Raw genomic sequence first — 23,989 nt, 5'->3', positions numbered from 1 at the left:
TCAGCACATGCTATCATCTAAACAGTGTGCTAGATGTTAGGATACACATTTAATAGAGTATTATTAACATTAGCCCTATCAGCTAGAGATATAGACATCCACACAGGGAAGTGGGTCGTGTGTGCATGGTAGACACATGGCAGGTGTTTGAGTGGTTGCCAGGTGACAGTAGTTCCATCACATGATGGGGCTAATGTTACAAATGGGACTTGTCTGTTGCCTTTGTTTTCTGTAGTGAAGGACAGACAGCATGGTTGTTAGGTTTTAGAGGACTGTATTTTCTGCTAAGGAGAAAAGTAAAAATATATTCTGAGAGTGGAGAGTAATTGAGGCAAGAGACCTGAAGGGTGCAGATGTGTTTAGAACACCTGATGAGCAAAGGAAGTTGAAAAGGAGCTGGGGACGAAGAAGCATGATGAGGTTTTATATGTGTATAATTGCAAATAGATATATAAACTCACAAGAATATATGCACAAAGGGAGTGGTGGAGTGAGAAATGGTGAGAAAAAGAGATGGGAGAGAGAAGCAGGCAGACATACTTAATTGGGAAAATACTAAGTTGTGAAATAGAAAGGTATGAATTTCACATGAAAACTTATATCATTCAAATAATAGGTCAAAAAATTTAAGAGAGAGAGAGAGAGGTTCTGGTTGGTAGTCCCGTGAAATTCTGTAGAAAGGAATAACCTTCCCCATGTTCCCTTCTGGGTAAGGTTGAAGTCTCACTGACTGGAGGAAGGCCCTCGCTTCCATCTAAACTGAATTCTTTACCTGCTATGTTGTGTGTAACTGCACGGCCTGATCTGGCCATTGAGTGGTTCTAAAGGGGTCGATGAAGGCTGCATCCCAGCAGCGCATCCTATGTGACAGAGACCTCTGCTGCGATGCATCTCCTTTGATCTCAGCTACTGTTGATCACTACTCCAGGAAGCTACCGGAGTATTTTGAAAGACTTACATAAATGCTTATTTGCAGCTATCACTGATTACTTTGAAATTACTCTGAAATAAACAGAATAAGCCCCAAAGGACTGGAAATTTGTGACAAACTGCAGCAATTTAAAAAAACAGTCTGATTGGAAAATGAAGGTGCGGGTTTGAGGACCAATAGAGCAATGGAAAGGGCTTCCAGATCAGCTCCCAAATTAATTATGAATTCATGCCTGAAACTCTGATGGAAGCTCTTCAGAAACGAAATGTAAACACAGGAAAATTTCAAAGCTGCGTATCTCCTCTGGAAATGACAGATAAGGGGCTTAAACACAAGTTTCTGTCAGCCTTCCCTCCCCAAATGGGCAATTTCAGTTCACAGGTCTGACTGTTTCGTACGTACTCGAGCAGAAACACAATCAGAACATCAAAAGAGGAGGTGAGAGATTTCAGAGTTAATTGTCAGAGAGTTGATTCCTTGGGATAAGAAGTCTCTTGACATTTTAGCTTTGAATTGGGTAGCTGCTGCTTGTGTGAGCATTTACTGTGTGAAAAGCACTCAGCTGGACTCCTTCTGAGTTTAGAAGCATACACCGAGGGCCTTTGACACCACAGGACTGGAGAATTCTTTCCCAGAGCTTCTGAACTAACCAGGGGCCATGACCTTAACCTTTTGGGTATGAGGATAGGGAATGAGCATCTTCATGCTGCTTCTAACCCTTTGAAAGCCTTAAGTCTAACCGCCACTAGGCAAATTCCTCCTGAGACTTTGAATATCACAGGTGTTTTCTACCCATCTCTGACGCTTAAGGAACATTCCAGTACTGGAAGCCAAATATGCCTGTTAGGTAGCGCAGCCACACAGTCCAACCTAACTGTATTTTACTAAGTAAGAATTATGCACTGTGTAGTCAAGCTGTTACTGGTAAATTACAAACATGCTTAATTACTTAATGGCGCATAATTTACAAATATGCAGCTGGTATAGGGCATGATTGAACGGATGAGTAGGGTATTTAGAATGTTCTTTAAAGTAGGATGCATTCTTTTTTAATCTTCTCATTTAAATGTGTGTTGAGGGCTAGTGGCTCAGATGGCAGAGCAGACAAAGGCGCTTTTCCACCAACATTGTCGGTGTGAGTTCAATCCCCAGGGCCTCCACATGTGCACACTCACATCCCAGGAGGCCACACCCAGCAGGGAGGATACCCATAGTGGGTAGGGAAGTTGAGGGCCACAGACATGGTATTTGGAAAATACCCAGAAAGTTGATGTCAATCACAAAACAAAAGTTTGCTATAAATCAAAAAGGGTTTGGTTGAAAATGAAATTCCGCTCAGTGGACACTGTGACTGCGTTAGTGAGGGCTTAAGTGTGCTGCCTGTTAAGGGCTATATCATCCAGACCAGCCATTTCCAAATGCTCTTTGCAAAGAAGAACTCCAGGTGAATTTTGTGCTGTGTTTCAGCGTGTAAGTGTGGAATGGAATTCTTTCAATGTAAAGAAAACTCAACATCTCATTATAGTGCATCCCTCTGAGAATAAATTGGATGAGCTCTGGATTACTGATTCCCAAGTGAAATGTGCCACTCACATCCAATCTAGTTTTCAGATATTTTTTAGGGCCATTGAATACATACATGTGCTATGTGACACACCTGACTGCATGTAGCCTTCATGTTGTTTTTGAGGTTGTTTTTAATGCATATCAAATACTTATAGAGCTCCTTATTTATTCCAGTATTGTGGTTGTATGGGTGATGGAAGTTCACTCGGTTGCCAATAACGCAAATGGCACTGACTGTTCTCAGTGTAGTGGTTCTTTATCCTGTTTAACAGAAAAGCTGTCCCAGCTACTCAAAACTAAACCTTTGACACTCCTTTTGAACCCCCGCAGAGTGACTCCTGCACAGTCCCACAGCCTCTGATTCTCTATTACAGGGGCCGCAGAGAAGAGCTCGAAGCACGGTGCTGAGGACAAGACTCTGACCATCATCACAGCCATGAAAGAAAGAATGAAGATCAGGGAGAGAAACAGGCCAGAGGTGTTTGAAGTCATTCAGGAAATGTTCCAGATCTCCAAGGAGGATTTTGTGCAGTACACAAAGGCCGCCAAGCAGAGCGTGCTGGATGGGACGTCTAAGTGGTCAGCAAAAATAACCATTACAGGTAGAGTGCATTTCTTAAGTGCTTTATTTCATATAGAGGTTTTTTTTTTAATGTGTTTCAGAAATCACTATTAGTAAAAAAAAAATTGCAGGTAAAAATACTAGATTTTTTTTAAATCTTGTCAATCAATTGACAAATCTACCAGTTACTTCAACTTTCTTAGCTATATGCAGGATAATTAGAATAATTTCAGTCTGTATTCTCCTACTTTACTCATTAATGCCCTAAAGATTTCAAAAGTTAGCTTTTCAGTTGCCTACTACTGAATAATGTCAGTGGGGTCAATAATCTCCTCGCTGAGGGTCATTGTTAATGTGTTTCTTTAAGGAGAATCATTTTAGTAACTAACTACACACCCACTCACCTGCTAAAGTAAAGGCTAATGATGGTTTAAATTCTTTAAATTAAAGCTCTAAAGTTGGTCCTTTGCATGATATTAACATACACACTGGAGCTGGAGAGATGGATTGGTGCTTATGAACACTCGTTGCTCTTGAAGAGGACCTGAGTTCAGTTCCCAGCACTTACCTGGAGCCTCACAACCACCTATAACTCAATTTCCAGGGATCTGGTGCCATTTTCTCACCTCTATGAGCACTGCACACATGTAGTATATGTACATACATACATGCTGGCAAAATACCCATATATATAAAATAAGCAGAACCGGACACATGGAGCAATTTTCTTAACTTTAATTTTATTATATAATAAAATCAAGATACTTTATTAGATTAATCTATACTCATACCAAATCCATTAAATTCTAAAATCACATACATTTGAATTTGGTTGAACATTTTCGCATATAGTGTCTGTAACTTGAGCCAGTACATACATGTAAATACTTATTGGATAGTTTATTCATTTTTTTTAAATTTACAGATACCCTATTTATAGATAGTGAATATATATATATATATATGTATATATATATATATATATATATATATATAAATTTACAGATAGCCCATGTTTCTAGTCATGTCCAGTATGGTGTTTTGAAATATGAGTACAGTTCAGAGTGGTTAAATCTAGCTAGCTAATTCACAAAGTTTGTGGCATCATCATCATTTTGTACTGAAAGCTTATGACACCCATTCTGTGTTTTAAGGATATGGTGTATGGCATTTTCTGTAGATGCCTTGATATGTGATATGTCTCTTGAAATATGTTTCTCCTACCAAACCCTAAAGTAAACCATATATTTACACACACACACACATACACATTATCTTTCTCTTGGACCTCAGCAGTTCTTGCACACAGTGCTGTAGTTGAAGCCTCACTTTAGGAATGACATCATTTTGTATCAGGTCCTTTCACTTAACACAATGTCTTCAAAGTTCATGTGTGCTGTGGGAAGTGATGGTATTTCTCAATGAGTTTCTATTAATAACTTAACCAAAGACTTAAGTCAACATTAATCAAAATGAGATTTATACCTAGCTAACAATTCATGGGGAAAAAAATGTTCAGTACCACTGATTATCAGGGAAGTTCGGATCTCAAACACAGTGAGCTGCTTCCTCACACATGTTAGAATGTTTATCATCCAAACATACAAAAATAAGTGTGGGTCAGAATGTGGAAGGAAAGGAGCCCTGTAGAGTGGAGGGGGGTGTTTATAAATTAATACCATTATTGTGCAGAGCAACAAGAAAAATCCTATAAAAAAAATCAAAATGGAATTACCACATGCTGCAATAGCCTCACGATGGAGGAGATATACCCCAAAGAGGTAAAAACCACTATCTTAAGGAAATAGCCTTACTCCTCTGCTCCCTGTAGCACAATTCCCAGCATCTAATATCCATCAACAGATGGACAAAGGAAAAGTGGTTGGCACACACAGTGGGCAGTGCTCAAGAGGAGAAAGGGCAAGGGAAGACAGTCCAGTCAGAGAGCATACGCTGTTACAGATGTTTATGGAGATCAGTGGGCTGTGAGGACAAGAGGGGTGAAGATGGATCTGCACACCCAGGACAGATTGACAGGAAATATTTTCTCTAATGGTTTTGTTTCTGGAAGCATCGTCATATTGAAGTTTTTATTTCTGGTTCATTTCAGTGGTTTCTGCACAAGGTTTGCAGGCAAAAGACAAAACAGGATCCAGTGACCCTTATGTGACAGTTCAAGTTGGCAAAAATAAAAGAAGAACGAAAACCATCTTTGGAAACTTGAATCCGGTGTGGGATGAGCGGTTTTACTTGTAAGTATAGGCTCTCAAGTTATCTCAGGGATGAGGGTGTCTGAGAATGACTTTAAGACAGACTCATGAGGACTAAAGAAGTCAACACTGTGTTTTAGTCATGTGCAGAAATGTTGAAAAGGGAAACTAGAATTTTAACTTAATATTATAAAACATTTTGCTCACAGCCAAACACTAGGCAGAGCTCAGGGAATCCTGCATTGGGAAAAATGTTTTATTTGCTCTTGTGAAGTACACAAAGTTGTGTACACAAAGGTATGCAGTTGGAGCAGCATTGGAGGAAGGTTGGACATGGTTTACTGTGTAGTCTGTGACTTGGGATGAGACTCCTCAGAGCTAGGAATCCATGAGCTGCACAAGCCCTATACTACATCCAAAGATTTGTGACTAATGACAGAAGAGATATTTGGGGCACCACCTGATCCATCCATTCTGGTGGAAACGAGACTAGACCACTCAGAGGAAATGGCTGATGATAACTTTATGACTTTTCATGGTCTATGAGGACATTTATTTATAAACTCTTAACATCTTGCACCTAGCAGCAAGAAATCATTTTTCTTTTGTCCAGGATTTTTTTCTTTTCTTTCTATAACTCTTTTTTTTTGGGGGGGGGTGGGATTTCTAGTTATTATCTGGTACAAAGCCACCGAGGGGTCTAAGTCTGATGCATCTCCTTTACATGCTAAGTAAGCAATCTTGGATCAGTTTAAGTGTTTAACAAGTGAGGTGTGGGGTTCTGTTGTTCTTTGCTTGAATATGGACCAATGAAAAAGTGTTAAGAAATTGATTTAGAGAATCATTTGGGATTGAATAACTATGGAATGAGTGATGAGATTTGGATGATGTCTCCTTTCAGAGGGATGGGCAGGCTAATCGCTAACTCTTTTTAAACAGAAGACAAGAAATCAATGGGTTGTTACAAATTGAGATTCTACTGGAGTCAAGTAAATGAATAAAGTCAGTTAAGGGCAATGGGGGAGAGAGATGGAAAGCGGCCGTTAAAGAGAGCAAAGAATTTAGGACTGAGGAGGGTGGACTGCTGCAGCATCCTGCAGAGAGGGTGCAGCTAGAGCCTTCAGCCCCTTGGTGGGAGATGTACTTACAATACTTTAAAAATACCTTGACTGAGGCATCATTGACAGACTGAATCTTCACCAGGTGAATAGTTAGGGTTTGTTATGTGCCTGCTTCTGTGAAATCGTCACCTCAGACAAGGTGACAAGCTTATCTCTTACTCCTAAAAGACTTGTCATGCCCCACAGATGGCTTTCCCCCTGACTTTCCTTGTACTGAGCAGAAGCCAATCTGGGTGCTGATGTAGCGTACTTCATGTTTCTTATTTTCCACATTTTCTGTAGGTAGAATCATGAGGTATGCACCCTTCTCCCATAGGGTTCCATTTGCTTTGTATACACATTTTGAGTTTTAGAATGCATCACTAGCTCTTAACTTTTTTATTGCTGTGTAGTATTTCAGTACTATTTCATATTTATCTCATAAATGTGCAGTCATCCCGGGTCTAACCCAATCTTCTAGTACTTGTTAAGGCTAAGTCTTCAGTCTTTTAGATCTTAGTGTTCTGCCTTGTATACAGTGACATCTTATATAGGCTCTATCTTTTGTATCTCTAACGACTCAGAATTGTAAGCATGGCTGAGCCTATATGCTGTGTCTGTTCTTCGATTAAGTGCCTATTCAAACATTTTGGCATTTTCACAGAGTTTTGTATTTTTTTTATTTCCATGTGCTTTATAGCTTTACATTTAGACCTTGATGCATTTTTTTTTTTTTTTTTTTTGGTTTTTCGAGACAGGGTTTCTCTGTGTAGCTTTGCGCCTCTCCTGGAACTCACTTGGTAGCCCAGGCTGGCCTCGAACTCACAGAGATCCGCCTGGCTCTGCCTCCCGAGTGCTGGGATTAAAGGCGTGCGCCACCACCGCCCGGCCCTTGATGCATATTTAAGTAAACTTTAGCATGGTATAAGTTATACCTATGACTATTTGAGTGTTTGTCATTGTGATAGCATTGTTTGTTCTCAGCTAAATTGCTTCTTTACCTTTTCATGGAATTCAGCTCTGCCTGTGTGGGTGGCTATATTTCAGGACTCTCTGTTCTGTTTGTCTTTTTGTGCTCAGGACTATGGAGTGTTGATAGACCAAACTCTTAAGAAGTCTTGAATTAAGAAAGCATTAGCTGTGTGGTGTTCATCCTTTTTTTCAAAGTTGTGTTGACATTAAGACTGCTCCATTATTTCCATCTGAATTTCATAATCAGTTTATCATTTTCTTTACAAAATAAAACCATGAAAGAGTCAGCTCCAGATAGAATTTTCATTGCTTAATAGCCCTGTATGAGCTTCTCATATTAAATCCAATGGAAATGACACAGCAAATATCTCAGGCTCGTTCCTACCTTACCAGGAAACATTCTTGCCTTTGCTAATTCAAGTCCGAGCAGTGGCTTTATTGAACCTGCTATTTCTTCACTTAGGAAAAACATCTTCCACTACATTCTCTATGTGCAGAGAGTTTTGATGAGAAAGCATATGTTGAATTGTACTCTGTTCTTTTTTTTTTTTTCTGTGCTGTCTTTGTCCTGTATTGACAAATCCACATGGGTTAGATTATCATGTTGTTAAATTATTTTCAAGATATATTCCATTGAGTCTGTGTTCCCATGGCTCACTGCAGGAGGTCTACGGTGGCCCTCATATTTATAAGGCTCATGTACCTTCCCCCTTCCTGCGGCTTCCGATATTTTATTCTCTCTGCTCATTTGCATAATGTCATTATGATGTTGTATAGTGTCCCTTTCCTTGTGTTTCTGCTGCTTGGGATTTGTTGAGCTGCTTGAGATAGCAGATCTGAATTTTCTGTCATATATGGAAAAAAAATCCTGGTCATTATATTTTTAAATATTATCTCTGCTTCTCACCCCAATTACAGGAACTCCATTAACACACACCTGAATTCTCTTGAATTTTTCTGTTTCTTGATGCTCTGACTCAATTCAATTTAATTTCCTTCGCTATGCAGAATATTTTGTTTTTTTTATGTTGTATATGTGTATGAGTAACTGCATGTATGTATGTGCAACATGTGTGTGTGTCTGGTGCCTGCAGAGGCCAGAAGAGGGCTTCTGAAACTGAAGTTATAGATGATTGTGAGCCACCATATGGGTGCTGGAAACTGAACCTGGGTCTTCTATAGGAGCAACCAGTGCTTTTAACCACTGAGTCATCTCTTTATCCCCACTGTGCAGAATATTTTTAATGTAATGTAACATCATATGTCAATTCTTGCCTTATTTCCTGAGCTATTGGGGTCCTATCCTATAAATCTCTACCTAGTCTAATGCCCACTGTGTTTTCCTCTAGTACAGTAGTTCTCAACCTATGGGTCGCAACCCCTTTGGAAAACCTCTATCTCCAAAAAAATATTCACATTATGGTTCATAACAGTAGCAAAATGACAGTTATGAAATAGCAATGAAAAGAATTTTATGGTTGGGGATCACTACAATATGAGGAACTGTATTAATGGGTTGCACCATTAGGAAGGTCGTGAACCACTGCTCTAGTCGTTTTAAATTTAAATACCAAAATAGCTTATGGACATATGAGGTGAGTGATATTGATCAAATTTCAGTCTTCTACATGTAACTATCCAGTTTTACCATCACCACTTTTTGAAAGGGTTACTTTTACCTAATGTGTATTCCGGTCTCTTCGTTGGGAACCATTTAGGTTAAGGTGTCTGTGTTTATTTCTGGGTCCTCTATTCTGTTGTGTCCTGTCCTATCCTACTCTATTCCAGTGGTCACTTCTGTTTTTATACAATGCCATCTTTGGTTACTATGGTGTCATGGAACTGTGCCCACTGGGCATGATGTTGCTGTTCCTAACTTTTCATCTGAACAACCTTGACTAAGTGCACAAGACCCTCATAAGATCCAGCCTATGAGAATTCGCTTCTAGAAGAACGGGTGAGGCCATCAGCCCCTCACTTGAGATTCTAACTCCTAACTCCTCCCTGCTTCTTACCCATTATCGCAGCTGCAGGTGATCCTGCCCCTGCTGCAAATAGTCTGGGACGGGGCACAAGAGGAAACAGGAGGTAAAGGTTGGCTGTGGCTGGAAGCTCGAATAGACTAGCTTTTGTGAGTGGTCATCTAGGGTAAAGAGAGTTTTTGAAAGATGCAGCTTGCTTTGCATCATCCAAGCTCCCTTAAGTAAACCTGCTGCATCCCTTGGTTCACAAGGCTGTGAAGGGCATCCCTGGTATTTTAATGGGACTACATGGAATTGGTTGTTTTGGCTGTGTAGCCAGCTTCACACTATTAATTCATTACATCTTCCAGAGTTTTCTTCCACTTCTGCATAATTTTCCAGTCCCAAGCTGAAGGCCTTTTTACCTCCTCGGTGGGGTTTCTTCCTAATTTGTTTGTTTTTCTTCAGAGTCACAATCAGTGGCATTCTTTTCTTGCTTTCTTCTTCAAGGAGTTTGTGAGTAAAGTTACTGATTTTTATGTGTTGCTTCTGAATTCTACTGCCTTGCTGAATGTTTTCCATTGGTCCTATGAGTCTGTTAACTTTTTGAGCCTATGCAATACCTACAGTAAATGTTTGATGACTTTGACTACCAATATGAGAATTTCTGTCCACAGCTTACTTAGCTATGTCTTCAAGGTTTTCTCAATCTGCAGCAGATTTTTCTGTTTGCACACCTTTAAGTCTATATTGTATCTTGGACAACATTGCAAATATCACTCTGTTGGCTACTGGGTATTTTGACATTCTGTAAATACTCTTACTCTTTGTCCCAGAAATCAGTTATATAGAGACATTTCATTTCTTTGAATCTTGCTTTAAAATCTACTACATAGAACTGAAATAGGGCTTTAGGATAATCATGCTGTTCTCTAAGCAGGCCAGAGTCTTAAGTGCACTCTGCTTCCTGACTCTTAAATTCTGAGGTTTTCTCGTCAGCTTCGTGGAAAATTACTCCTTGCCTGGATGTGGGTGGGTGCTGGGCTCTGCTGCATCTCATCCATTTGCTCTTCCTAAGCAGCCCTTGTGATGTCATCACAAACATGCCCTCCTCATCAGTCAGTTGACTTCTCACAAGGAATCCTCAGCAGACCACTGGAATCCTCCTTCAGTTCTGCTCTCATCAATACCATGCCCTGTGACCTCCAGCTGCCTTGTTCTTCCCTGAGTTTGAGCTTTGTCTTTTCAGCTCAGAGAGCCAAAGTGACTCTCCATTTCTTGAACGGTGGCTGGGACAGTCTCCTAAGACAAAAAACTGAAGGAATCATGAGGCTCACTTGGGTTTTGATCTTTCAGGGGTCAGTTCATTGACTAAATTCCATATGTTTGTATGTCTTGTAGACTTTTTGGTTTTTTATGTAGGATAATATCCTTGTTAATCAGTGTTGACTAGGATGAAAGTCTGAGAATCTGAATTTAAATGATAAATAAAAACAGTATTAAGAGCCAATGTAATGTGTGCCAGGCAAAAACAAACAAAGAAAAAACACTTCTAAGGCATTTGATGTATAGGTGGTCAGAAGCAGTCTGAGAAATAAAGAATCCATCCAAACATTTATTGTCATGTTTAATCATATAAAGATTACCCATGAGAAATCAGCTGAGTAATGATAAGTGAGTGTATGTAGAAAAAGTGCCCCCAACAATGTCAGGACCACATAGAAGGCCTAACTACAATAGTAGCCAGTGTTCACACCAGCCAAGAATAATGTAAATCCCAGACAACCTAGAAAGCATGGGATGAGCACCCAGAACTGTGTATCCAGATTCTGGGGATTATGGCGACACAGTGGTAATGCTCTCATGTGAAAAGTGTTCCTAGCTGAATAGTAATGTACTGTGGGATGGTCTGTATGTCAAATGTGTTGCTGATTGGTCAATAAATAAATCACTGATTGGCCCGTGGCCAGGCAGGAAGTATAGGCGGGACAAGGAGGAGAATAGAGCTGGGAAGTGGAAGGCTGAGTGAGGAGACACTGCCAGCCGCCATCAGGACAAGGAAGATGTAAAGTACCGGTAAGCCACAAGCCACGTGGCAAGGTATAGATTAATAGAAATGGATTAATTTAAGCTGTAAAAACAGTTAGCAAGAAGCCTGCCACGGCCATACAGTTTGTAACCAATATAAGTCTCTGTGTTTACTTGATCGGGTTTGAGCGGCTTGGGACTGGCGGGTGAGAGAGATTTGCCCTGACTGTGGGCCAGGCAGGAAAACTCAAACAACAGTAATGGCAAGCGAGGACCAAAGGATGTGGAGCCATAACACTGCTAACGTGGCATGAGGGCAGAGACTGGGCAGAGGACCTGAAAGGTTGTTAGATCCATTGCTTTCATTTCATTGATGAGAAAATTGAAGTTCAGATGGGCTGTGTAAGAGCCAGTTCTAAAGAGCAGCCCCCCTGTTGTGAAGCCAAATACAAGACATAAGTGATGGCGACCAGATGTGCCTTTTCCTACAGCCAAACTCTTCACTCTAGAAAGTGCTGTTACCCTGAAGGAGGCAAGCCAACGCAAATCTTGTAAAAATGAAATGAAATCATTGTTCAACTTTAGGATTTGGTTATAGAGTTTAATTGTCCCTCTGTTAAAGGCACTTTGATGCCCTCGGGAGATTTTTATGATAAGACATTTCAATTTTAGTTTTATCTTTTCTTACACAGCTTAAATTGAAAATTTTTAATTTTTAAGAGAAAGAGAGAGGATGTATTTAAGCTCATGAAACCAGAAACAGAAAATGGAGAGAAGATATTGCAGGAGAGGAGTAGAGAAGGAGACAAAGAAAAGAACACACTGGAGCATGTGTAATAGGAAGGCAGAGAAGGATGCTGTAGGGGAAGGAACAGCCCAGCAAGAGGCACAAAGGGGCACACGTACAACACAGTACATGTGAGAATGCCATTAAAAAATGCATTTTTTTATATGCTAACTTAAAAAATTGATTTTAAAGAATACATGAATGGCATGTGGCTTCAGAATGGGCCATTTTAGAGCGTGCTGCAGAGAAGAGAGGCACAACTCTTGAAGCCCTTGCAGAAGCTCAGAGAATGAGGAGCTGTTCACACACACCTCTCATTTCCAAAAGACCACATAAAGACTAGTTGTGATAATGCAAATTGTAGTCCTTTGGAGGTAAAAAAAATGTCTTATACAATTAAGGTGTTCTCGATCTTGGCTCTTTGATAAACATTTGGGTGGTCACTTTATGATTAATTGTGGCATTTGATTCTAGTTCTCCATGCTACAGATAATGGTATCTTTTGTGCCTATAAACTATTCCTGAAAATGGAGAGGAGGAAGTTCCTCCCATCGGGATACAGAGAGTAAGCAATGCTGAGATGTGTCCATTTGATGATAAATGTGAGAACTAAGAAACTTGCATCTCATGTGTATGTATGTTAGTGGAATGTTTCCAGAGGATTCTCTAGTCTATCCTTCATGCCTCATTTTCTCTTGTTTGTTTGTTTGATTTGTGTTTCTTTTTTTTTTTTCAAGTTTCTGAAACAGAGACAAAATTCTGTGTTGGATTCTTCCTAGGAGAGAAGTAGTCATAAGATTGTAGCAGGGATGCTTTGTGTCATGTCATTCTGTAATAAGGAACTGTGTCAACAGGAAGCCTCGTCAGCACAATGCCTGTGGTAGGCAAGCAAACAGCAATCCATTACTGGGGTGCTGAACAGAAATGGTTTGTGCTTCAGACATTCTGCTCACACAGTTCACTGAAAAGCCAGCTCTACTCTCTTCACGGGAATGAGTTAAACCCCACCTACTTCCCCTGAGTGCCCCTTCTGTACAAAACACTGCTCTAGGTGCCATTAAAAGTATTGGTTTAGGCCAGGCGGTGGTGGCGCACGCCTTTAATCCCAGCATTCAGGAGGCAGAGCCAGGCTGATCTCTGTGAGTTTGAGGCCAGCCTGGTCTAGAAAGCAAGTTCCAGGAAAGGCGCAAAGCTACACAGAGAAACCCTATCTCAAAAAAAAAAAAAATATTGGTTTAAGGAGAGATTTCACCTTTTATAAAACAATGTCTGCTTTACAATATTATAAATACAACTGCTAGAACTATTCTGGATCTAACATCCTTCTTGATGCGTAAAGAACTCCTTAAACTCTTTAAATCATGACCTATTGTTCTATGTATTTTTCTTGTTGATGCTGGGACCCAAAGGCCTGGCAAGAAGCAACTGAATGGATGACTGGTTTATTTTAGCTTATAGTTTGGGAGTAGAATTCATCCTGGCAGGAAGCTATGGTGGTGGGAGTGTTGTGGCCACAGTTAAGAGCCAAGCACACACAGGAAGCAGGGTAAGTTATGAAGCTTGAGGGCTTACTTCCAAGAACCTACTCCAGTGAGGCTACACTTCCAGAAGGTTCCACAGCTTTTGCAAACAGTGACACCGGCTCAAAAGCAAAAGCCTGTGGGGGACACTCCACATTCAAACCACTTCTTGTACATCCGTACACAAACATTACTCTCCACTTCGACTCAGTGCTACTGGAGGAGGCACTGGAACCCAAGAGCACACTGAACATGTAACAGTGTTATTCAGAGAGGTGATTGCCTTGACCCCTTGGGAGTGTCTATCAACTACACCAATTCCCAGACACCAAACTGTGGTAGCAGACAGAGAGCCACAAGCACCTGGCTCTCACCAAGCCATGTGCAGCTCAGCCAGGGATGAGCGTGAATTAAACATAAACTATGCTATACAAGATGATTTATTTAACACTACAATTAAATAAAAATATTTCCATACCACAACAGATTAATATTTTAAAATGACAGGCGGGAAGCAATCAAGATTTGATTTATTGCCTGATCACTCGCACAGTCCCTCCTACGTCTGGATGGGAAAGGCAGCGTTTCCTTAGCTTCCTGAACTAGCTTGCCATGGTGGTGTCTGCATTAGCATGTCATTTGTCATAGAAGTTGCTTCCATGATTGCTGAAAGCAGGAGGGAGTCTAGTCACCCTTCAGGAGCTTACATTTTTTGTTGTCTGTTTTTACTAATCACAGACTACATTGTGAATGTTCCAAAAGGGAGATACAGCAAACAGCATTGTCTTTCATTTATAAATGAGGCAGAGCCCTTTGTTACCAGTCTATACCCAGTAGAGACAATAGACAGGAAGTTATTTTGGCATTATTTTGCACTAGAACCTATGAGTTTTGTAAGGACAGGAAGGAGTAGAGAAACTGGACTGTATTTCATGAAATACAATCTTGGGAACCCAAAGAGAATTAATAAACAACAAACCATGAAATTTAAAAATAAAAAAAATGCAACCCCAAACACCTCCCTGTGGTGTTCTGTAGGCAGAGACGGCAGAGGTCATGAGCTCTGCTTAGTTTCAAACTGAAAATGAAGCCAGTGTGGTGACTCATGGATCCCAGCAACTGTAATGAAGAGGCAGGAGGATCAGGAGTTCATAAACAGTTTCATCTCCATAGTGAGTTTGAGGCTAGCCTGAACTACATGAAATCCAGTAGATTTCTAAAAAATGATTCAAACACTTATTAAGTAATAGAGTTAAAAACAGGAATCCATAGGGTGGTGGGAATTTTACTGCAGGAAGCCTTCTTATCAGAAGGGAAAGGCCCTCCCTCTGGACAGAATGACTCCGTGAGATGGGATTAGAAGACTCCTTGTATTGTGTGGTTTGTGTGCAGAAGGAAGAGTCTGGAGCTGTGAGGTTCTGTTAATCACTCATTTGTGGATTAAAACAAGTTTCCCCGAGTGCGATGCATCAAGGAAGGGCCCTCAATCAGCCTGAGAGAGCACACAGCACTTTTGAAACCCAAGCGCCACACTGTCTATCAGTCTCTTTCTGTCTTTCCTCCATTTCGTGGTGGTCTATTAACTTGAAAGTAGAGAAAGAAATTCAGCATCCTGATGCTTTCCTAGACAAACTGGGAGTCTGAGGATCCCCATTGACTCACCTCCAGGTAATGGGAAATCCAGAATCCAAGGCATTTTTTCCCCCTGCACAAGTACCAGCTCCATTACTCTAGAGGGAAATTATTTGTTGAACTATCTGTGGGCAGCATTGTCTGAGGTGCTACAGATGTGGAGTCAAGTAGGAAACACAAATGCTTCCTTCCTGGACCTTCATCTGGTTGGGGCCCAGATGATGCGGAGGTTGAACATTGTCTTGCCTGAAGACAGTCAAGGCTTTTCAGAGCTTGCTGTTTTCTTTTCCACGTGTTCCATGAACGTCCATGGTGTTGACCAGAACTAGACGAGGGGGAGCAGTACAGAAGAAAAACTTACTTGGACTTGGCTAAAGCACAACCGTGGAAGGAAGAAATCCCCTGGACTTCCATCTGAAGAGATCTGAGCAATGCTTGTTCACCTCCTCCCCACAGAGTCTAGACTAATACTGAAGGCACAGCAAGAATAAACAGTAGTAATTCTGGGAGAAACTGGCATAGCTGTATTTCAGGGTGCTGGCCAAGGCCCTCACTGGCATCAGGCAGTTATTGTTGGATAGGAATCCACTATGCAGAAAGATACGCTGAGAAAATTTCATAAAGTAACAGAATATCCTTTTTAATCTTGGTAATGCAGAGGCCATTACTGCTGCTATAAGGACCAGGCTTCAGCAGCTCAGGGATTCAGGGGGATCCATGGACTCGGCGAATTAATCACTCAACTTGACTTTTCTATCTGAGGGAGTAAAGCTTTATTTTATGGGGCCAGAGAAGAGGGCAAAATTTGACTCTCTGGGGCCAGTGAGAAAGACACACACACACACACACAGAGAGAGAGAGAGAGAGAAAGAGAGAGAGAGAGAGAGAGAAGAGAGAGAGAGAGAGAGAGAGAGAGAGAGAGAGAGAGAGAGAGAGAGAGAGAGAGAGAGAGAGAGAGAGAGATGCAACATGTCAGGATCTCACCTAGAGTGCTGATGAATGGTGAGCTTTCAACGGGTCATAGAAGAGGAGATGCAGTGCAGAGCAGGTGAACTACTGGAGAGAAAAACAGACACACAGGACTTTTCTGAAGGTCAAAGCTAGTTTTTCATTTTATTATTCTTTCTGTTGCTTGTTCTACTCTATTCATTTTCTGTTCTGTTCTTCTACCCTGATGTTTCCCTATTGTCTGTTCTTAATTTTTTCCTTCTAACTTTCTTTGTACATCTTTCCTGGTGTTTTCCTTCTCACGTCTTTATTTTTTCCCTTACAGTTTATATACCCCAGCAAAATTTTTCAAGTAATATAAAAATTACCATGTGGTTATGTTCCAGTTTTTAAATGAATGATTATAATGAATACAAGTAAAAAAAAACAACAAGTTTTCCATATCCCTTACATGATTAAACATTTTATGTATTACAGGTGAAAAACAAGTTGTCCCAAGAACCCACATACATTCATACCTCAGCAACTTGTTATAGATTAACAGAGTATAAGCAAGCAAGGTATTTTTCTCAGCCAGTTCTTTTGCTGGCAGGCTACATTTTGTGGTTACAGAGACCAGATCAATCACTTTATTATTTATCTCAAAAGGTAATCTTACAAAAAAATATTTTTAAAAAATCACAAATCTAAACTTTTATATATGAAAAACAATCAGTCATCTCTACTTTAAATCCTCAGGGTGCATACCCATTTATCAACAGTTTTTTTAATATCTAGAAGCTGAGGGCAGAAATGGGTAAAAGGAATTAATCATCACCTTGATCACCAATCCCTCCTAGCAAGAAAGGCATGGCAGCCAGCAATAGCCAGCTGTCTTCCTTCTTGTTCCCTGACCTCAGCAGGTCCCTCACTCAACTATGTGCCTTTCTAAACTTTAAATTGTTCCCCAAGATTTTCTATCTCAAAGCCATGAACAAAAACACCTTACTAACAATTTTACATGTCTAAATTCTTTCTAAGGGTGGTGGTTGAATCATTAGTCTGTTTCAGCAGCAATGTTTGGAAAAAGTCAATCACTATTATTAGAAATACCAGTAACACTGCCCAGTGAGGGGCTAGAAGCCCCCTGAGAATTTTCATATAACCCATAGATTATGAGGGATGTGGGGAGCACAAAGGCAGCAATCAGAGCTGTGCTCAGCAAAGCGTGAGGTCCTCAGGACACATAGTCCTCAGGGCTTTGCCTCTCCATCTCACTCAGGTATGGCTTTGCCAATGGCCCAGCCATGTTCCATGAGTTCCAATGCTGCCTGTTGGTCCCCCTGACAGGCCATGTTCTCAATGGTTTAAAGCAGGCTTTAACTGCTAAGTTGTTGCTTATTTATAACATATTTCATCCTTTTTTGTTTGCTTGTTTTGTTTTGTTTTGTTGGCTTTTCAAGACAGGGGTTCTCTTCATAGCCCAGGCTGTCCTAGAATTCACTTAGGCTGGCCTCTAACACAGAGATCTGCCTAATTCTACCACCTGAGAGCCAGGATTAAAGGCGTGTGCCACCATTCCCTGGCACTTCATCCTTTTTTATTACATTTATTATTTTTTTAGAGGAAGTGGGTGGGTGCAAGCATGGTCATGTGGATGGCAGAGGCCAGCTTCTACTGTGTGGGTCCCTGGGATCAGACTCAGGTCATCAGCCTTGGCAGCAGGTGCCTTAAGTCATTGAACCAGCTTGCTAGCCCTACCTTGTTCAGTTCTAAAGAGGAACTGAAACAAATACTTCAGTGATATTTTCAGTTATTATTCAGCTATAAAGATTGAAATGAAGTTATATGTTTTTTAACTGAAATTTCTTTATAATTCAGCAGTAAGGTTGTCGACAGAAAGATTGATTTTTAGAAAAACAAAGGGCTGGTGATGTTAAACTGGTTTTCCTGTGGATTTCAGAGGTCCAGGCTATGCTAGTGTCGACCCTATGGACAGCCAGTGGCCAGTGATCAGTCAGGGAAAGTTAGTCCTCTGACTTGAATTTATGCAAGTGAAAGTGTATAAAATTGCTAATGCTTGACCCCTTACAGCTACAAAAAGGCAATTTGAATGACTCAACCCAAAGTCCTTTCTTTAATGGAAATGAATTTACTTGACTCACCAGTCTTTTAATCATCTCCAACATGGTATTTGTTGCAAGTTTTAAAATGAGTTGTATCTATATTCAATCAAATTGGGTTTTGTTTTCATTCCAAAACCTGCAGAAGGCTGGAATCTGTTAAAACAAGAATATAAAAAGTTTCCAAATCATATGTTTGTAATCTTATAGGTGTGTGTGTGTGTGTGTGTGTGTGTGTGTGTGTGTGTGTGTGTGTGTCTGTCTGTGTGTGTCTGCATATGAGTGTCTGGGTATATGAGTGTGTGTGTGTGTGTGTGTGTGTGTGTGTGTGTGTGTGTGTGTGTGTGTGCGCATATACATGAGTATGTGTGTATATGTATGAGTGTGTGTATGTGTATTAAATTCTAGTTTTTTAGAACTTAAGTTTGCATTTTGATAATAAGGAGAAGCATTGCAGACAGATGCCACACTGTCAGGTTCTGTTGAGTGTTTTACACCATCTGTACAGGGGCTTGGAATTTTGTTTGGTTTTGTATTGTCTGTTATCATTTTGCATTATACTCTGCACTTGTCTAGAGAGAACTGAAGCCTAACCAACAATGCTGCTTATGAATTCTGAAACAGAATTGTTCTGTTCCAGATAATTGTTTAAAGCTTACATTTAAGTAGAAAAGTAATTGGAATACATTTCCTAAGGTTTGTATTTTACAGTTCCTTGGTGATTAGTGTGAACCATTCTCTAAGCCACTGTCTGTGTCCCAGTGTCACTGATGTTTGGGAAGAAGGAGATATTAGCTAACAGTGTTTACCTTTAAGATTGCCTCTACTGAGTCAGGTTCTGCATCCGTATGAAGTCTGCACAGTTGTCCATATAAAGTTCTGCATCCATATAAAGGAGACTGAACAGTTGTCCCTTGCTACTAAGGTTCCCACTGTCTCTTCAGGGTTTCTTGGGAAGATGGCATCTTCCCTTCCTAGCAAAGACATTGGGGGAGAGTCTAAGAGAAAGGAAAGTTAGGTGGCTACAGAACTGAATGTTATTCCAAGAGATGAATTACAACTATTTGACTATTTTTCTGTGACAGGAAGTATTCAAAGCTGCCAAGAGATAAGAGGAGATTTTATGAGGAGGTTGTTGTTGTTTTAGATGCACTGGATGGAAAAAATGGAAAGTCTCATATAAATATAACAGACACACACACACATATATATATATATATATATGTGGGTGTACATATATATTTATGTATATATATGTGTGTATATATATATATATATGTATATACCTTCATAAATGATGGATACGTTCCCTAAAGCATCAGTATAGTATAAAAATGAGGATTTAAAAGATTAAAGTGTGATTATTCTTATTATTAGAGAATAAAGAAATAGAGAGTATGCATGAGGGTGAGCACATGTTTGATTTCTAGAGGATATCTTGGTAGCATGGGTAAATGTATCTGTAGATACTTACAGGTTATAATTAATATGCATACCATTCAGCCTATAAAATTCACTCTGAACAACTTGACTAAAACACTTTCAGCACATACATGATGTTCTGGATAGGGCTATTTATGACAGATGAATGGATGCCATCTAAGTACCACTTAACTGTACATGGAGGCTGACATAAGCCAGTTAAGGCACAAGCATGTGATAGAACATTAGTAATGAAAAGACCTAGATGTCCACCAGCAGATGAATGGATAATAAACACAGGGGGTGTCTTTGTTTCTTTTCTGCTGCTGTTGGAAAACACTGGCCAGGAGCTACTTGGGGAGGAAAAGGTTTTATTTCAGCTAACAGTCCATCGAGTAGAAAACCAGGGCAAGAATTCAAGGAAGGAACCCAGAAGCAAAAGCTAAAGTATTCCTTACTTTCCTTTTCTGTCTCAAAGAGCAGCACCAGCAAAGTTTGGATTCCCTTGTGGCTGGAGCCCCACTGCAATTTTAACTCAAACCTTTTAGCTCCTCCCCCTGGCTCTGACACTGCTACTGTCTCCATCCTTCCAAGAGAGGTGCTGAAGAGAAGCAAGTTTCCTACTCTGCTCATTTCAGGGTCCTTTATTCATTCATTTGGCTTCAGATATTTTCTCATAAGTGTGAGCAATCTCCAGTGTTAAATTCCCTGGACTGTTTTCTGGGATTGGGTGAGTCTTGAAGGAATTATCACATTCTGATACATTTATTCATGCATTATCTTTTTTTCTTTAATTGGGTTCTCATAATCAGGTAAGCAACCCTTTTTCCTGCTCTGAGATAACAAAGGAATAAAAGGCATCCCTTTTCTCTTTACTACTCATGTTCCAGTTAAAGAGGATTCATAAGATGCAATTGTATACCAAAAAACAGTTGTTAAATTAACCTGTCTGGACTCAGTGTCCTGAACTACAGTGGTCTCAAACTACTCCCACCCTCGTGACATGATGCTCCTTTGGTGGCAGGCTCCAAGCCATAAACCGGGGGTACAGAAATGATGGTTTGAGCCCTGCTCACATGGAAAGCTCAGTTTTAGTTTCCTTGTACATACCAAGTGAGTGGGAATCTAGGGAGTCCACCCAGCAAAGCAGAACTCATCAGATAATAGAAAGAGCTCAGTGTTGAAGTCTACATTCCCATTGCAGAGAAGGTCCAAGCCTTGATACAAAGTCTTCACCAAAGAAAGAGCAGAGGGAGCTGGAGGGATGATTAAAGAGTTAAGAGTGTTGCTCTTGCAAGGGATCAGACATCAGTTCCTAGTACCCACATGGGTGGCTCACAATGTCAGTAGCTCTAGCCCCAGATGATCTGATTCCTCCTTCTGGTCTCCTCAATCACTTCACTCATGAGAAACACACACACACAACAACAACAACATAAATAAATAAATAAATAAATAAATAAATAAATAAATAAATAAATAAATAAAGTAAACCTTTAAAAAAGGAAAGAAAAATGAGAGGACCTTACTGCCTGAAGCCAAAAGAGAAAGCTTCTCTTTCTATGGCTTTTCTGTCTCTAAAAGGCACTTTGTTCTGAATTTACATAAAATGATAAGTCCCACATACTTTCAAAAGCTCACCTACCATTCTTCACTTTCAATCTTCCACTTCAACAATAAGCCTAAGCCAAGTTATAAAACAGCCAAGTTATGGGAACAAAACTTACTAAGACAAACTAAATTTAATCCATACCTGACATTTTCTTAGAAGTGGCATTCTTTCCTGGAAGCTAACTGCTTCTCAGAGGATCATGAAACTCAGCAACAAGAGAAAGTCTGAAAATGAACTCTCCCAATGAGACAGAAGGCTGACAGAGACTCACACATTGACTCAACAGAGGCTTCCAGTCAACATACATGGTGGCTACATTTCGCCAGTGATATTCTGTGTCATACACCCAAATTCACGGGCACAGACATGCACAGAAATGCAGACGCAGACACACTCACACAGACACATAGTCACACAGAAACATGAAAACTCCCACAGACTGACACAGACCTACAAACAGAAAAACACACATACACATGTGATTCTTAGAAAAGGTCTGAACTAACTCTTAATAATATATGCTGTTTTTTAGATAAAACTAAAATAACAAGAATAAAACATCTAGTTACCCCTACTTCAGTCAAATTCATTATCATACAAATATACGTATATATATCTATCTCTTTATATATATATATATATATATATATATATATATATATATATATATCTTGTCACACATGTATGTGAATGATTTTACATATCTTCATTCGTAGGGGTCTATACTCACATAAATATGTATATAATCACCTATATACTCAAGTATAAATTAACTTACAGCCATGCAGCCAGGTGGTGGTGGCACACACCTTTAATCCCAGCACTAGGGAGGCAGAGCCAGGTGGATCCCTGTGAGTTCGAGGCCAACCTGGGCTACCAGGAAAGGCGCAAAGCTATACAGAGAAACCCTGTCTCAAAAAAAAACCATTAAAAAAAAAGAAAAAAGAAAAAAAACTTACAGCTATGTATTGCTTACAGCAAGTATCCGTTCTGAGAAAGGCATCCTTTGGTGACTTGTGTTCTCTCAGTGACCACCAGGCTACAGTGTCACTGGGAAATGCAGCCCTGCAGGATGAGAGCTCTCCAGACTAAGGGACATGTACAGAATGTCTACAAGTCGAGCACACTACATTTAAAAATAAGAAATTGTTATTACACTTCCACATTGTAAGATAGTTTTCTCTCAGCAATTCCGGGGCTAGAGACATGGCTCAACAGTCAAGAGAACATGCTGCCCTTCAAGAAGATCCAGGCTTGGTTTCAAGTACGCACACACAAAAGCTGAAAACCACCTGTAACTCTAACTCCTGGGACCTGAGGTCCTCTTCTGGCTCCTGTGGGCACCTACATTCATATGCACAGACCCACCCACAGGCACACATGATCTAAATATTGATTTTTAATTAAAAATAAAGATTTCATTCTTTGTGTTTGAGAATTATTTGACTTTGAATATTCCTTACTCCAGGACAGCATACTCCACCACACTAGTATCTGAGGAGAAAGCATTAGATACAGAATTCATGGAAGGTTCGAGGTACATGAAGTCTAATTCTGAGGGTTAGAAGGGAGTTTCGGGGCCTGGATATATGTTATAAAGGTCCCCTTTGCCTTTGGGGTCGGTGATATGTGACTACTCAGCCTTCTTCCCATCCATGTCAGAGTCAGCCCTTGGCTTCCGCTTCTCCTTTCAAGAACTCGTGCACAGAAACAGACATGTATACCAAAAGAACATATCAGGTGGCTCAGATACCAACCCACGCAGCTACAGCCTCCAGTTTTTACAAAAGGGTCCAAAATTGTATACTGATTTTTTAAAAAATGTCACCTGTTCAACAGAGGTACCAGCAAAACTGGATAGCCACCGGCAGGAGGATGAGATTAGAGCCATATCTCTCACCCTGAAAAAAAAAAATCAGTTCAAGATGGGTCAAAGGTCTTGATTTAAAACCTGAAATGTGCCGGCCGGTGGTGGCACACACCTTTAATCCCAGCACTTGGGAGGCAGAGGCAGGCTGAAACGGCTGGAGGAGAACATAGGGAAAAGGCCTTCCTGTAGAGACATAGATGAGAGCTGTCTGAACAGGACTCCAGTAACACAGGAAATAAGCCTAAGGACTGTCAAACAGGATCCTATGAAATTAACAAGCTTCTGCACATTGAACGAAACCATCAACAGAGCGAGGAGACAGACCACACAGTAAAGGAAACTGTTGCTTGCTATACTTCAGACAGTTAAAAAAATCTAGAATGTATTAAGAACTGCAAAAGTTAAATTCAAAAAACCCCAAAATGCCAATTAATAATTGAACTAATAGTCAGAAAAAGAATTCTCAAAAGAAAAAACACAAATACCCAATAAACATATTTAAATGGTATTCAACAGCCTTAGCAATTAGGGAAATGGATATTTAAAGTACTCATTAAAATTTCACTAAAATGAGATTCCATCTTACCCCAGTCAGGATGGCTACCATCCAGGAGACAGGAGATATGTGCTTGTGAGGATATGGGGGAAGAGCCCTGCTGGTGGAAGTGTAAACTATTATGGAGATAAGTGTGTGGATTTCTCAAAATTAAAAACAGAACTAATATATGACCAGCTACAACACTCTTGAATATATATTCAAAGGACT

General features: G+C 40.2%; 1 protein-coding gene across 1 annotated transcript in view; it reads left to right on the top strand.

The window, feature by feature from the left end:
* Unc13c (unc-13 homolog C) overlaps positions 1 to 23,989 on the top strand; it is a 413,338-nt gene that overhangs the window by 158,506 nt on the left and 230,843 nt on the right. The window contains exons 8-9 of the mRNA XM_052714363.1: positions 2,872 to 3,099; positions 5,170 to 5,311. Of these exons, the coding sequence (XP_052570323.1) occupies positions 2,872 to 3,099; positions 5,170 to 5,311 (370 nt within the window). The remainder of the gene's footprint in view (positions 1 to 2,871; positions 3,100 to 5,169; positions 5,312 to 23,989) is intronic.

The sequence above is a fragment of the Peromyscus californicus genome, unplaced genomic scaffold, assembly GCF_007827085.1.
Source record: "Peromyscus californicus insignis strain IS unplaced genomic scaffold, ASM782708v3 Scaffold_11__1_contigs__length_118956290, whole genome shotgun sequence".
In the NCBI taxonomy this organism is placed as follows: domain Eukaryota; kingdom Metazoa; phylum Chordata; class Mammalia; order Rodentia; family Cricetidae; genus Peromyscus; species Peromyscus californicus.
This window is presented reverse-complemented; position numbering and strand designations above follow the sequence as displayed.